The sequence below is a fragment of the Etheostoma cragini genome, chromosome 1 (assembly GCF_013103735.1).
Source record: "Etheostoma cragini isolate CJK2018 chromosome 1, CSU_Ecrag_1.0, whole genome shotgun sequence".
NCBI classification, from domain to species: domain Eukaryota; kingdom Metazoa; phylum Chordata; class Actinopteri; order Perciformes; family Percidae; genus Etheostoma; species Etheostoma cragini.
The window spans coordinates 587,836-601,418 of record NC_048407.1 but is presented as its reverse complement, the minus strand read 5'-3'; the positions used below and the strand labels follow the sequence as shown (position 1 = coordinate 601,418).

General features: G+C 41.3%; 1 protein-coding gene across 6 annotated transcripts in view; it reads left to right on the top strand.

Annotated features, from left to right (window-relative positions):
• The window catches only part of ntrk3b (neurotrophic tyrosine kinase, receptor, type 3b), a 166,515-nt gene that overhangs the window by 22,518 nt on the left and 130,414 nt on the right, over positions 1 to 13,583 (top strand). For all 6 annotated transcript variants that reach the window (XM_034873485.1, XM_034873500.1, XM_034873493.1 and 3 more), the window contains 2 exons: positions 9,924 to 9,998; positions 13,026 to 13,097. In XM_034873485.1, the coding sequence (XP_034729376.1) occupies positions 9,924 to 9,998; positions 13,026 to 13,097 (147 nt within the window). The remainder of the gene's footprint in view (positions 1 to 9,923; positions 9,999 to 13,025; positions 13,098 to 13,583) is intronic.

The window sequence follows — 13,583 nt, the reverse complement described above, 5'->3', positions numbered from 1 at the left end:
TTGTGAATCACGCTAAGGTGGTATTGTCATAGGGAATGGGAAGATATGCTTCATCTTATAGTTTCTCATGTGCAATAACCTTGAACCTCACTGTGATTAGGATTGGGATTTTTACTTTTTATATTTTCTCCTCCATTATAGTACTATGTTATTTTTTAATGGGTTCATTTTTCTAGGCTTCCGTTTTCTGTCTAACAGATGAAAACTAAAACTGAAAAGGCTGTGCTGTGGAGTTGTTTCATCTACGGTTCCCCTCGTTCACATTGGTAACAGACAGTCCCTGAAAGTGTTTCCAAAGTATTTTATTTTGACTCAAAACCCCAAATTTTACCAATCAGTTCCAAAATGAAATATCCACTGAAAACTGAATAAAACGCTTATAAGCAGAAATAGTACATTTATTTCAGAATCAGAAATCAAAATTAGAAATACTTTATGGATCCCCGAAGTTTATATTGTATCATACTATATTTATGTGAAGTGTTTGATAAACCTACTACACTACCTGCTCAGCACTAAACTGCTGACAGACAAAGTTAGCAACCAGCTGGACGAGAGTGGAGCATTTAGCAGCTAAGGAGCCAGATATTTCCCTTAGGAGTTGGAGGAGACCAAAAAGAGCTTGTAAATATTAGAGATGCATCTGCCAGCCCCAGAAACACAACCAGGTGTTTTTTATTGGACGACTATTAGCCAACATAACAGATTCATAAACTGATAACTTGTTGATGTTGTTAACGTTGTGCTATTAGCTTGTTCTGCTGCCCCCAAGTAGCCCAACATCAGTTATCACTGCTTTGAGTTATTGGTTGCCATGAAAACAAAGCAGACTGACTCCTCTTAATGTTCTAAATATGTTTGTTTAAATAAATGAATAATTAATGAATGCTGCACTTACATGTGGCTACTGTGCTTTTTAAATGGCCTGTTTTTAAGATTCAGACTATTTGATGGTGTAATGATAACTCTGGGTTGACAGTGTTGACGTACTTTCCTTATTATCCCGCACAAACGGAGGTGGACAGGGTGGAATGAGACATCCCTTGATGTGCAGATCAACATTCTGAGCTACTGCTGAGTTCCTCCAGAATGGAGCTGAATCCGGAGAGGATCATAGCCTGATGACACTTGGCAAAATGGCACACTAATTATAGTCATTTTCATTTTGGGCAGAAAGGCTTGAGCTTAGTCATGTGCGAAGAGTTGATACCTTTCAGAACATGGACCAATGCTCCCACAACGTTTAGCCCTGCCAAGTCTCTGCTGCGGATTGGCTGAGCCTGTGGCGAACACTGACACTCAGAGGCTTAGGTAGTTTCAACCCAGGCCTTGATCGGCAAACCGGTGACACAGAACAGTCTGGGGGCAGCCTTGGGAGGCCATCATGGCTGGGAATATTAACGGCGTTAAAACACTCTGAGCTGATGGCTCTGGCATGGCTTCACAGCAGCACAGCTCATGCAGGAAGGAAACTAAATGGCAAACTGGCTGAAAGTTACTTTTATTGTCTAGTACTGCACTTTGATTTAGTTAGAGACTCACTATGTATGTATGCAAATAAATAATTATAGTATAAAGTATCAGGGTTTCTTAGTTTATTATTTTCACGCAATGGATAAAGATCCTGTAGTTTAGCTACCACACACACACACACAAACACACACACACACACACACACACACACACACACACACACACACACACACACACACTACAATAGCCTGAAGGCTGTAGTTCTGTCTAGTGTATACAAAGCCCTCTTAACAAATTGAACGGTCAAACATTGTGAGACTTTAAGTGTTCAGTTAAAAGCCAGGAACAATACTATTCTCTAAGAATATTATTAGAATCAGGAATAGAATATGAACCTCTTTTATATCGATTGTAAGAAAAATAGGTAGGTTTTATTTGAAGAATGTTGGAGTAAAGGACTAAAAGTGCAGATTGATATCACCAGCTACAGCATTCTCAGTGTGACTGTCACTGACAGGACGGTAAGGGGTCTGAAGGCAACGGAAAATATTTAGGTAGTATCATTTATACTAATACTGTGATCAGTACAGTCTTTGCAGTCCTCTTAAAATGGCTGTAGAATGCTGTAGCCCAAATAATGGCCAGGGTCACTGGGACCAGCATTTATTAGGAACTATTTTCCCAGAGGATCAGTCCCTGGGAAACCTCTGATAACTGAAGCAATCAATTGAAATTTCCTTCCTGCTATTTTTTTTCATTTCGCTTTGTACTGATCTGTGCTCTCTGTCTCTCCCCCCATTTTATCTGTCCCCACGGATTTTCAGATGCAGTTGCTGGAAAAATTGGACTCCATCCTTAGTGCTGAATCCATTGTTTCTATGCAGAGGAATCATTTTTAATACAGCCATAATTTGTTCAATTTTGCCTGTCACTTTAATATCGATATCATATTCTGCAGCTCTCTCTGTCTCTGCTGTTTATGTAATTGAGACAAATTGTCACAATTTGCCTGGTTTTTATATTTTTCCAGTAAAATTGCAGCGGAGAAGAGCAGTGGGCCCATCTGTCTCCAGGATGTTCCTATGTGCCAATATGAACTATAACTCATTTTTTTATTTAAAACTTTGTTTATCAAAGGAAGAGTCCCTGATAATGCATGCATGCTCATTTTATGTCTCGTGGCCCACATAGAAACAAAATAAAAGAGGGAAATGAGTTATAGATGCCTTTGTCCACCACAGCCTTCATATACACGGTCTTAGCATGCACACAAGGCAGTCCACACCCGACTCCTCCCGTCAAGCTTGGTAGTGTCCATCAGTGAGTGGAGCTGTACAGACATGAACCAGAGTGGGGCTCCAACACCCCTCTATGGAGAAATAAAGGAAATATAAAGTACACCTTGCACCCCAGTTGGGTGTGTATATTATTACGGTTGGAAGCCATTTTATGAATCAGATTCTGACCACCAGATGGGAGGTGGATATAATGTTGTTGGCTCATACATTAGGAAGGAAGCCTCTACATCTGTCAGCCTGTGCTTTTGATTGCATTTGCATATAGGTAACAGTCATGTGTTTGTCTCAGTGGGAAACCCGAGACATCTTATTACTTAATTCTTATTTACAAGCTTTGAGTGCCAAACAACTGTTGAGGGAAATAGCTTCCTTTCCTCTGGTTTTCATCTGGTTTTTGTCCTTTTAGTGCATCTCAAGGCTCCATCTTAACAATGCAGCTTGCAAACACTTATGAGTCAAGGATAAAAGAAATACAAAACAGGTTATCTGATTGATGTAAGGCGTGTGCTTTAATCTCGAGGAGTGCTACTTCACCCCCACATCCCCACCCTGAAGTGTTTGGGCTGTAGAAGACTGCTGCTCAGCCTCTATAAAACTAAGAGGGATGCAGAATGTAGATCAATATCCTAGAAACACACCAGAGACATTCTATTTTATTAAACATTTTCCCATTAAGGCGGTGGTGCAAGCGTTGTAGATCATCCCAACAAAAGTCGTAAATCACAGGCAGACAGCGCTATTGGAAACAATAGGCAGTATCAGAGGAGATTACCAAGAAACGGAAGATACACGTTGGTTCTGCTGCTGGGAGCCTCATGTATCTTGTTCCTGTATTACCACATATTTAAGATGAGGGATTGGTTTATTGTTAGTGTAGCATCAAAATCCTATCCTGTTCATCACAGGACAACACACATCTTCATGTCACAGACATGGCTCACAAGCTAATCACCTGTTTCTAATCTTATCTTTTAGACTGACTGCATTGGTTGGCCCACTCAAACAAAGCTTTCCTACTGTTTGCAATTGACTAGAGGATTTGGAGACCTTTATTGCCTTACTTAAGGTCTCCTGAGATACAGAAGCTCAACAATGACAGTACTACTATGTGAAGCCAAAGCAGATTTAAAGCTGTACTGATCATTTATGGAAATCAACAATGGATTCAATGGATGTCGGTAATGTGAAGGGATACACTTGTGATGAAAACACAGTCCCCCTGGCTTTCAGCTCATTGTTTTGACTTCAGGGCCCAGAACTTTGCCGTTTGGGTCCCACTGCATTTGTGAATCTTGTTTCTAGCCGCTGTAGGCAGCTGTTCCTTGAGAAACAAAACTTTAAAAAAGACACACATTCTCACTTCTAACTTGTCACGATGTACATTTAAACACACAGGACACAAACCCCGGTCTCCTGAGGGAAAGTCTTATGTTGTTTGGCCCATCCATCACCAAAAACCTCTTCCAGTTTTGAATACTTCTCCATACTATTGACGCTCTTAATACCAGGTCATCTCACAGCATTAGGGTCGAGCAGCTGCTCTGCCCGTCCCATACAGACGTGGCAGGGTGCATTGTGGGTAGGTAGCTGATGCTGAGGGCCACTGACAAGCGTCAGTATGTTCACTAGTTGGGAGTGAGAAACAAATAGTAGACCAAGTTGTACATGTTAGTGGAACATTGAGTCGCTTAAGATAAAGATATGTCCCTCAAGAGTTGGTACATATTGGACTTACATTCACTAGCAGGCCAGAAGCATGGCTCCAAATGAATGCTGTTTCTTACAGTTTGCATGTGTGATGACTTTCTGACATGTGTATAAGCAACCATTTGCTTACATGGTCCCCATATACATTTTAAAGCTGATATGTCAGTTGTCCAAAGTATTTATAGCTTGTTCTGATGCTCCAAGTGGCCACAAGAAATACCTGTTTACTGCTTCAACAGGACAAACCCATATGTGATGGGGTATCACAAAAAAATGCTGATAAAGCATATCACAGGCTGACATGACGTAGAAAACGGGCCCTGACAGGGTGGCACTTTACTTCCACAACATTTCCAATGGAGTTTGCGCCGCTCTCAGTTGGTGTTAACATACAAATAGTCAGTGTGAGAGAATGCACATAGACAGTACCAAGCAAAAAAAGTCCCACTGTTTGTCAAAACAATCCTTCAAAATAACTCTTCCTATGGTCCCCTCTCGTTCTTAATAGCACATTACGGCTCAGATTTGTTCTGTGCTCGCTCAATAGTATTGTCGCTAATACACTTCCATACATCAATACCAGTTGCTAAAGAAGAGCAGAGAGCTTTTAATCCGAAGCTACCCAGTTTATAGTGCTCGGATTGTTATCACGTCTTTTGAATTCTGCTTTTGCACTGTTATTTGTTTCTACCTATTAAGACATGAAAAACTGTTCCTTTTTCTGGTGCCCATATTCACAGGCGCTCAGAACAAGATAGCAGGTAGGGGTTCAGTGGGTTGCCCAGGGCTGCTTCAACACAACAGATGGCTGTTGTTTAGACCGAATCTGTTACTGTTTGGTTCCAGGGTGTTCTCCTCAAGCGCTGAACCGCCCTGCCACCCAGTTCAGATTGTACTTGGTTGGAGGCCGTTTGCAAGCAGATGGAAGGTGGCTGTAATTTCATAGTCTTGTACGTTAGACAGCAAGCTGGGAGATCTACCCGTGCAATTTATTTTGATAGTATCCTGCTCATTTCCTTTTTGCTTACAAGTTAATAATCAAGTGCTTTCAAGGCAAATTTATTTAAAAAGCCCTTTATAAAAACAGTGCTGTTATGCAATACTGTACAGGTGTACAGGGAACAAATAATTAAAGGGAGATACGAGAAAGAAGAGGCAGAAATGAGAAAGCCAGACTTTCATTCTAATCGTGTTGTAAGTATGAAATCTCACAGCCCCTTTTTCTTCATTGCTCAAATCTCCTTTTTTCTGTGCAATATTCATTTAGATAAAGCAGCTATTTAAATATTTTGCCATTTGTCCGACTCATTGTAAGTCTGGCTGAGAGTGTCTACTTGAATGAATCTCCATTAATTTTGGATTCATGTAGAGTTTTATTTTTGTACCATTTTATTTGTGCATCCTCCAAGGAAATGGGAATAACAGGACAGAGATTAAATGCCCCTGTATAATCATGGCATCTTTGTTATTCATATCCATTTTTTCACAGCAGTCTAATCCACATGCATATTCAATGTGCCGCGGACAATAAGAGATTCTGAGCAGACCACATGCTCAGGTCCGCAGGGAGGTTGTTCCCTGCTTCCTCTGTGCTGTGTGTTGACAGCAGCCTGATGACAATTGGGATAATGCTAAATTTGATCACAGAGCATAAAGTGGTGCTGCAAATGAAAACATGTTGTGCTCACATAAATTATACTGTTTTCCTATCACAATACTGCATCAGTGTCACACAAGGGTATACAACATTGTTGAAATGATGTCCCATTGATGCAAGCCTGTCATATTTCCTAGTGTATTTAATCACTGTAGATGTCACATTCCTGTTAAAACGTCTATAATGAAGAAACAACTTAATACTGTCAATAGTAGAGTGTGAATATAATAATAATATATAAAGACTGTGTCTCAGGAAAAAAAAAGTTGACATGTCTCCAAACATGCAATCTTCCATATAACTAGATTTTTAGATAAACTCATCACTTTCAAATGGTCTTAAGGACAACCGTGGTGTTGCTACTTCACCTGTCAACGACTGTACCAAAGCTCTGAGGCCATTGTTGAGCAGTTCCAAGTGAAGCCCTGTATTGGGGCATCTAGAGAAATATAGGATGGATAACAAAAAAGGCTTTGCTTTCACTTCAGTTGTCAGTTGTCTTGCCCAAAACTTAAAAAAAATCTCTCGTTATTGAAAATCTATAAAAACTTGAATTTGCTAAATAACACCCCTCTTTGGTCCCAAGACAAAGATACGTCAGTCTTGGCCACTTGTTTCTTAGGAAAGGGAAACAAGCTGTCTTATTTTTAAATGCTTCCATCCAAGACTCGGATGAATGAGGATTTTAGCATTAGAGTTGTGGTTTCTTTCATAGAAATTCAATAAAAGAGGGTTTTTTATTTAAAAAACAACAACTTATATAACTTACAATTCCTTGACCTTACTGTTTTGTGATTTGTCTTGTCACTTCAATGATAACAATTAGCTCAGTACTTTTATTTTGAAATGTCTGTAGTATTGGTGCAACTTCCTTTAGAGGCCGGCCATAGGTGTGTTGAGTCCTCATTGGATAATTGACAAAGATTCAGCCATGTTGGATCTTTGATCTGTGGCGAGATGAGTTTGTTGAAGGAAGTGCAGACTCTTCCTGTAAGTCAGCTCTTTCCTTTCTCTTTCCTGTGACTTTTTGCATGCACTGCATGTCTTCTGTAACCTGAAAGGGTCCACTTATATTGTTAGAATAGATTAAAAAATATTACGAATATAAAGTAAATTCTGTACAGCCAAAGTTTTAGAAGTGTCATTTCACCCACAGTGTAAGGAATATGGAGTTAAGTTTAGGTTAATAGACTGGATATGTATTACAGTTGAATGTAGTAAGTTTCTTCTGCATTCTTTTAATGATTCATCAACAGAGGTGTATATTTTTGTGCCCACCTGGAAATGGTTAACACTAAACACTGACACTGAAAGCTACACAATTAAGACTTTTACTTTTAGAATTTTGGAATATAACCTCACCCATGTTGCCATTTTTTTTAAAGACCTGGACCTTACTTATTAGCACATGAGCACCTGCTCTCCCATCGCTGGGGTAACAGTACGGTGAGTAAGCAAACTTGCAAAGGGGAATCTGCCACGTCTGCTTGCAGGTCACATTAATGACTCAGCTCCATGCCTTCACAATCGGCTACCTTCAGTTCAACCTTGATCTCAACATCAGCAGTGTTACTGGGCCGGCGTGAAGCACTTACAGTACTTACAGTTATCAGCCACTTACTTTCACATTTGCACAAGCACACACACGCATTTTGCTTTCATGTGGCGGTAGCCATTTTGTGCTTTCACAGTTATTGTATGATTGATTGTAGGATTTTCTCTTTGAATAAGTGACTACCTACAGTTTGAATGGGCTTATGAAGCAGTGGTAATGTTGGCATGGTTTATCCAATAACTTCCCCAAATCTTACATTTCATTCTATTGCCACTTTACAACACAGATTTAAAAGTTTGTCTTTATGTAGCTCAGCTGGCTTCTTCTAGTTCTAATAAGGACATGCATAATGCATATTGGGCAGCTCAGATTGCTACCTTATATTAAATATATATATATTTAATATATATATTAAAAAAGCTTAACAATTCATCCAAGCATTCAGGACGGACGCAAATGCAATTGTAGATGCATTTTGGCTAGATGTTGAAAATACATGAAACAAAAGCAGCACTGAGCTGTTGTCGCGTTTATCTGATCCCTGATCAGTTCCACCATTGAATGATCTGTGTGAGTGAACAATAAAACTTTGGTCTTGCTCCTAGTTCATCCATGTGTTTGTTGTTGGATAGTTGTTTGCAAGCTAGCTATCATTGCTAACCTCTTAATATACTGCTAGAGTGCAAAAGTTATTCTTCTTCTTGTGTTTTTTATCATATAGCTATACAGTATAAGCATTACCATCACCCTGTGGACTTGAGTAGAGCTGCCATTGATTTCCATGTGGCTTTCTGACTGATGGAAACGCATAATGTGTATGTGTGTAGTTTACATAATTACATCCTGATACAAGACGCTCAAAATGACAAATGTAAACGAGGCCAAAATAGATGGCATCATTGCGTCTTGGAAACGGGGGTAAGCAGGTGCATTTTGTTTACAAAATGTTGATGCAAGCGATTATGGATCAGCGGTAAACGGTCTCAGTCACTGCTTCACTGAGTCTGGATGTCCTAAACCATTTGGCAAATCTAAGCTCAATTTCCTGTGACTCAGCTCACATTGCGATCGGAATTGCTGGTATTCTGTAATCATTTGTTGTAAGACTCATCTACTGAAAAAACATCCTGAAACAGCATCACTCATGTTGTCATACTGCTAACTGCTCCCAGCAGCCTTCATAAAAACATTGGCAACCCAGCTGCCAGCGGTAAAGTCATGCACAACGGGGATCCACCAGTCCTCTCCACCCAAGCAGGTGATGCACCCCCGAGCGCAGTGCTCAAATACACAGAATGTCTCGGAAGCTGCGTCATCATGGTACACCAGATGCACTAGAGCCAACAGATATGTAGCAGCATGTTTGCCAGAAACCAATTGCAGTAATGTTATTTTCCTGCTGTTGTAAGGAAATACAAACTGCAAACTGATCTGATCTCACAACTCATCCTGAACCTTGAAATGTGAGGGCCAATCTTTGGCTTACTGCGGGCTGCAAGATTGGTGTATGTGTAGCCTTTATGTGCATGTACAGTATGTATGTATGTATGTATGTATGTATGTATGTATGTATTTATGTGTCTCTATATTTGTTTTGCTGTAGCAAACTGCCAATGAGCTGTCTTGCAAAAAATAAATATGTATGCCTATCACTGATTGTTGTGTTTATCAAATTCATTTTAAATTTGACATTTAAGATAAAGTTTCTTTTAGCCTTTAATGATATTTACCTCTACCCAAAACAAAGCAATGAAGCCTTTGTCATGTCTACCGCTACGTCTCCTCATTTCCCCGGCTTAATTGAAACCGTGTGTTGCCTATTTCATTTCCAAAACCATCACAAACAAATCATTTACAAATGCCCTCTCTGTCCTGAAGCTAATTTAAAGGCACCAGCATCCGACCACACAAAACAGAGTTTACCCTGGGAGTCTAGAGATATTGGAGGAAGTAAAGTCAACTACAGTATTTATTTGGTCTGTCCCCCCCGCACATAGATTAAGCTTCAGCAGCCACCTCTAGGCAATTAAATCTATCAGAGGGCAGCAGAGAGCGCTCTGTCAGAACTGTTCCAGTAATTGCAATTTAAATGAATATGGATTCAGAAACTTTGGCAACCCATAGCTAGTTGTTCTGTAACTTGGGACTGACTTTCTCTGTCATATCGCCTTGTTTGTTTTCCCTCTGCCTCAGAAAGACAGCTACCTGTCATTCTCTTTCTCTCTGTTCACAGACACATAGAGAACTGGACGGGATTGCAGACTCTGAGAGACGTCGATATGGAGCTCTACACTGGACTACAGAGACTGTGAGTGTTGATTATCTGGAGGGGGCGGGTGGGAGGCCAAGGATAGAGACACTTGACTGTATTTCAGTCCCGCTGTGTTGCAGATATGGAAAAGGACAGTGGAACCTGTACCGCTGTTAATCCCTGTTTTCCATCAGGTCGCCTGCCTGCTGACTGCAGGGAGGCCTCGAGATGAGAGCAGCAATTTAGCTCCGAAACACAAGTGGCTGCCGATGTTGCATCACCGGCCGGGCATCGGGATTTATTGTCCGATACTTTTCTGAATGTGACACAAACCCGGCTAATTCTCAGAGGAGATGACAAGGTGTTAGTCAGAGTGTGAAAGAGGGAAGAGGGAGTGAAGGGTGTGTTTCTGATCCTAACATAAGCTGATGTTTAAACAGGCTTTTAATTCTCGACAGTCACGCCGGTGGAACATCCTCTTCGCTTTGCTTAGCCACTGATCAAATAATGCTAAAAAGCAGTAGAGAAAATTGAATTAGGGATCCCTGCTGTAGCGTTGTAATTTTTTTCTCATCTCTTCACTTCTTAAAGCAATGTTACGCTCCTTTCCTTTGCCTTACACTATAAGGCCACATCCTTTACATTCCTCCCACCCCGCCACTCCTCCCTCAGCCGCTGTCGCCCTCCTCCTTTTCCTCTTCATTTTTTTTCTCTTTCTCTGCAAAGAACCATATTCTCTTTGCCCTCCAAAGTCAAAGCTGGCCTCTTCCCTGATCCCATTGATCCCTCATCAGGGAGGCCAAGTGCAATATCTCCACAACTAAATTAGCATTTTTCTCATTACCACCACCTGTCTCCTGCTGCCTTGTCTGGGGACGCTGGCGTCTCCCTGGCTGGAGTCGGGCCTTCCTAGGGAAGGCTGGTACCTTGTGTGAGGCAGCCTTGTGGGGCTGGCCGCAGTGTGGAGGGATGAGTGGGAAGAAGTCACAAGATACCTTCCATCACATCGTTTTTACATTTTCTCATTAATCTTTATATGAATGAAATGAAAAAGGATGCAATAATTCATTAAAATAAACATTTGAGGGCGACCGGGAAGCTCAGTTGGTAGAGCTAGCGCCCACATGTAGAGGTTTACTCCTCGTGGCAGCGGGCTGGGGTTCAACTCTGACCTGTGGCCCTTTGCTGCGTTTCAATTCTGACTTATTGAATATTTTATAAACAAAGTTGTTGCATTCAAAAATATAGAATATAACCAGACTCATCTTGGTTTTTTGGTGCATCAACGTGCCAACATGTGTGCCTTTATTTTGTACTCGTTCTCAATCCCAACTCATAAAATACGGATTCCTGGTCAGCGTCTCTCAGCGTCCGACGGCGCAGCTGGACCACGCCGCTGTTAGGTGACGTGGTATTAAGCATGAATATGGTAACAAGTAGAAGGAGGTTGGTTGGGGTGATGGACAGGTCTAACAACACAGGCCTTTCCCCCAGGAGACCGGGGTTCATGTCCTTTTCTTGTCCCGCAGTTCACTGAAACATACATTTTGTACCCCACCCCCCCATATTCTCCTAAACCTAATGTTCTTGTGCCACATGTCAGTTCATTTTACGTCCTCTCTCAGAGCATCAAAATGTGAAGCCAAAAGTCGGACCAAGCAGGTCTAAAGTAGACTTTTTGCAGCGATAACACACGCCAAAGGCACCTGACCAAGCGTCGCTTTTTGACGCTCCGGGAGTGAGCGTGTCATGTTACTTGGCTGTTGGCGTTTCGCAATTTCATGCTTGAGTCAGTCGGCTTTTTTCTATCTGGCCAATATTTTTCAGGGTAGTTGAGAAGCACCCTTCAAGTAGAAACCTGTTTTGGTGAAGTGCTGTGGCCTTTTACTGGTTCTTTGTGGTTTGGAAAACTTAATGAAACCAAGATCGACTACTAAAATGTGTTTTGGCCCAGCCTCCAAATCTTTAAAACTTGTTTAAGAGCTCACATTAAATGCAGCAAGCATCACACTGTTTACAGAGATGATTGTCTTCAGTATAATTGTGATGACTGCTGGGAGGATAATGACCACAGCTCAACAGTCATCCTTTCATTGTTGTGCTAATTTCTATGGAGTGAAGTAAATGTCTTTAGCATCCTGTGGAACCATCAGAAAGTTTCCACGGGCCCAAAAACCCTCTCTAGGACCCCTGGAGATCCCTGGTACTTTGGGAACTTTTGGGTGATGACATGCGACATCCCAGTCAAACACCACAGAGGAGTGATCAGACCTTTAGAAGGTAACTGGCACCAACAGCTGGATAAAATCAGCACACTGCGCAAGGAGGCGCTCGCTGGTGATGTCAATGACTTCTTTTGGAGAGAGACATCTGTGAGGACGAGATTAGAAGTCATCACCGTTGTAGCCCAGACAAGTCACCCAAACTGGGTCATTGGGAATTCCAGGACTCTTTGAGAGGATTCCACGGGGTCCCCAACAAAATGAGGATTAGTTTAATTTCACAGTTATTTCACTCCATACAACGCTGACACAATGTGGAACTGAAAATATATTAGAATGCATGCTCTAATCTGAGGTTTCCCCCGCTGTACAGTAAAAACACACAAGTTCACAAATGGTTCATCTAATGGTGCTTCAAAGTGAACTTCCATTTCAGTGCCAGCTCTGCAGGGGGTACACATGCAGATCGAAGTAGAACTAATTGGAATAGACACAGATTTGTTACACTGGACTGCTGCAACAGAGGCAAAAATATGTAAAAATAGCTTGAAATGCATGAGACCACCATTTTGTGCATTAAAAAACTAGTTTATTTTCCGTTTTATTCAAAAGCCAAAACATTTTCAATATGGGAAAAGACACATAATAAAACAAACTTGTACACAAGGATTAATAAAATGTTTAAAGAATTCAATTTGTTGGGGAAACATGAGCAAGATGTGGAGCAGAGGAATTAAATAAGTCAAAGGGCCTTGATGCTTGGTGATCATAACACTGTGGCACCGTGTGCCCACGCTGGGAAGAAACACATGTCTTTGTTGAGCTTGTTTCATCTGTATTTTCTCATCTTCTCCCATTTCAGAACTATTATGAATTGCAACCTGAGGGTGATCCAGGCTCGAGCGTTCGCTCAGAACCCACACATCCGCTACATGTGAGTAAATATTCTATCTTTGATAAACATGCCTTCAAAACATTTATGATCTTTAATGCTTGACAGATTGAAGCATATGACTATAGATGAGTTGGTGATGAGCAGAAGAAGATGCCGTCGTTACAGACTGGCTTCGGGATGATTGTAGCGATGCCATTACTGCCGCAGTATCCGCACATCTTAAATGAGACCCCCATTCTTTGCCTTGGATAATTGGATTACTATTTGCCCCGGTTCTTTGTGCTTTGGTAGAGCAACATGCCAAAGATGCAGTTCCATTTAGTCTGCACTCACCAAATGGACAATTTGTCTAGGAGGCCGAGCATCAGAGAGCTGTGCGAAGAGCGAAGTCATTTCTTTAACAAAGGCTGATGTGTCACCGTATGACAGCCTGTTATTCTCCAATTTTCCAGGAGTAAACACGGTGAAGAACTCAGTCACACTCTCTTTACCTGAACGTTGCCATTTACAATTTCCAGTTGTCAG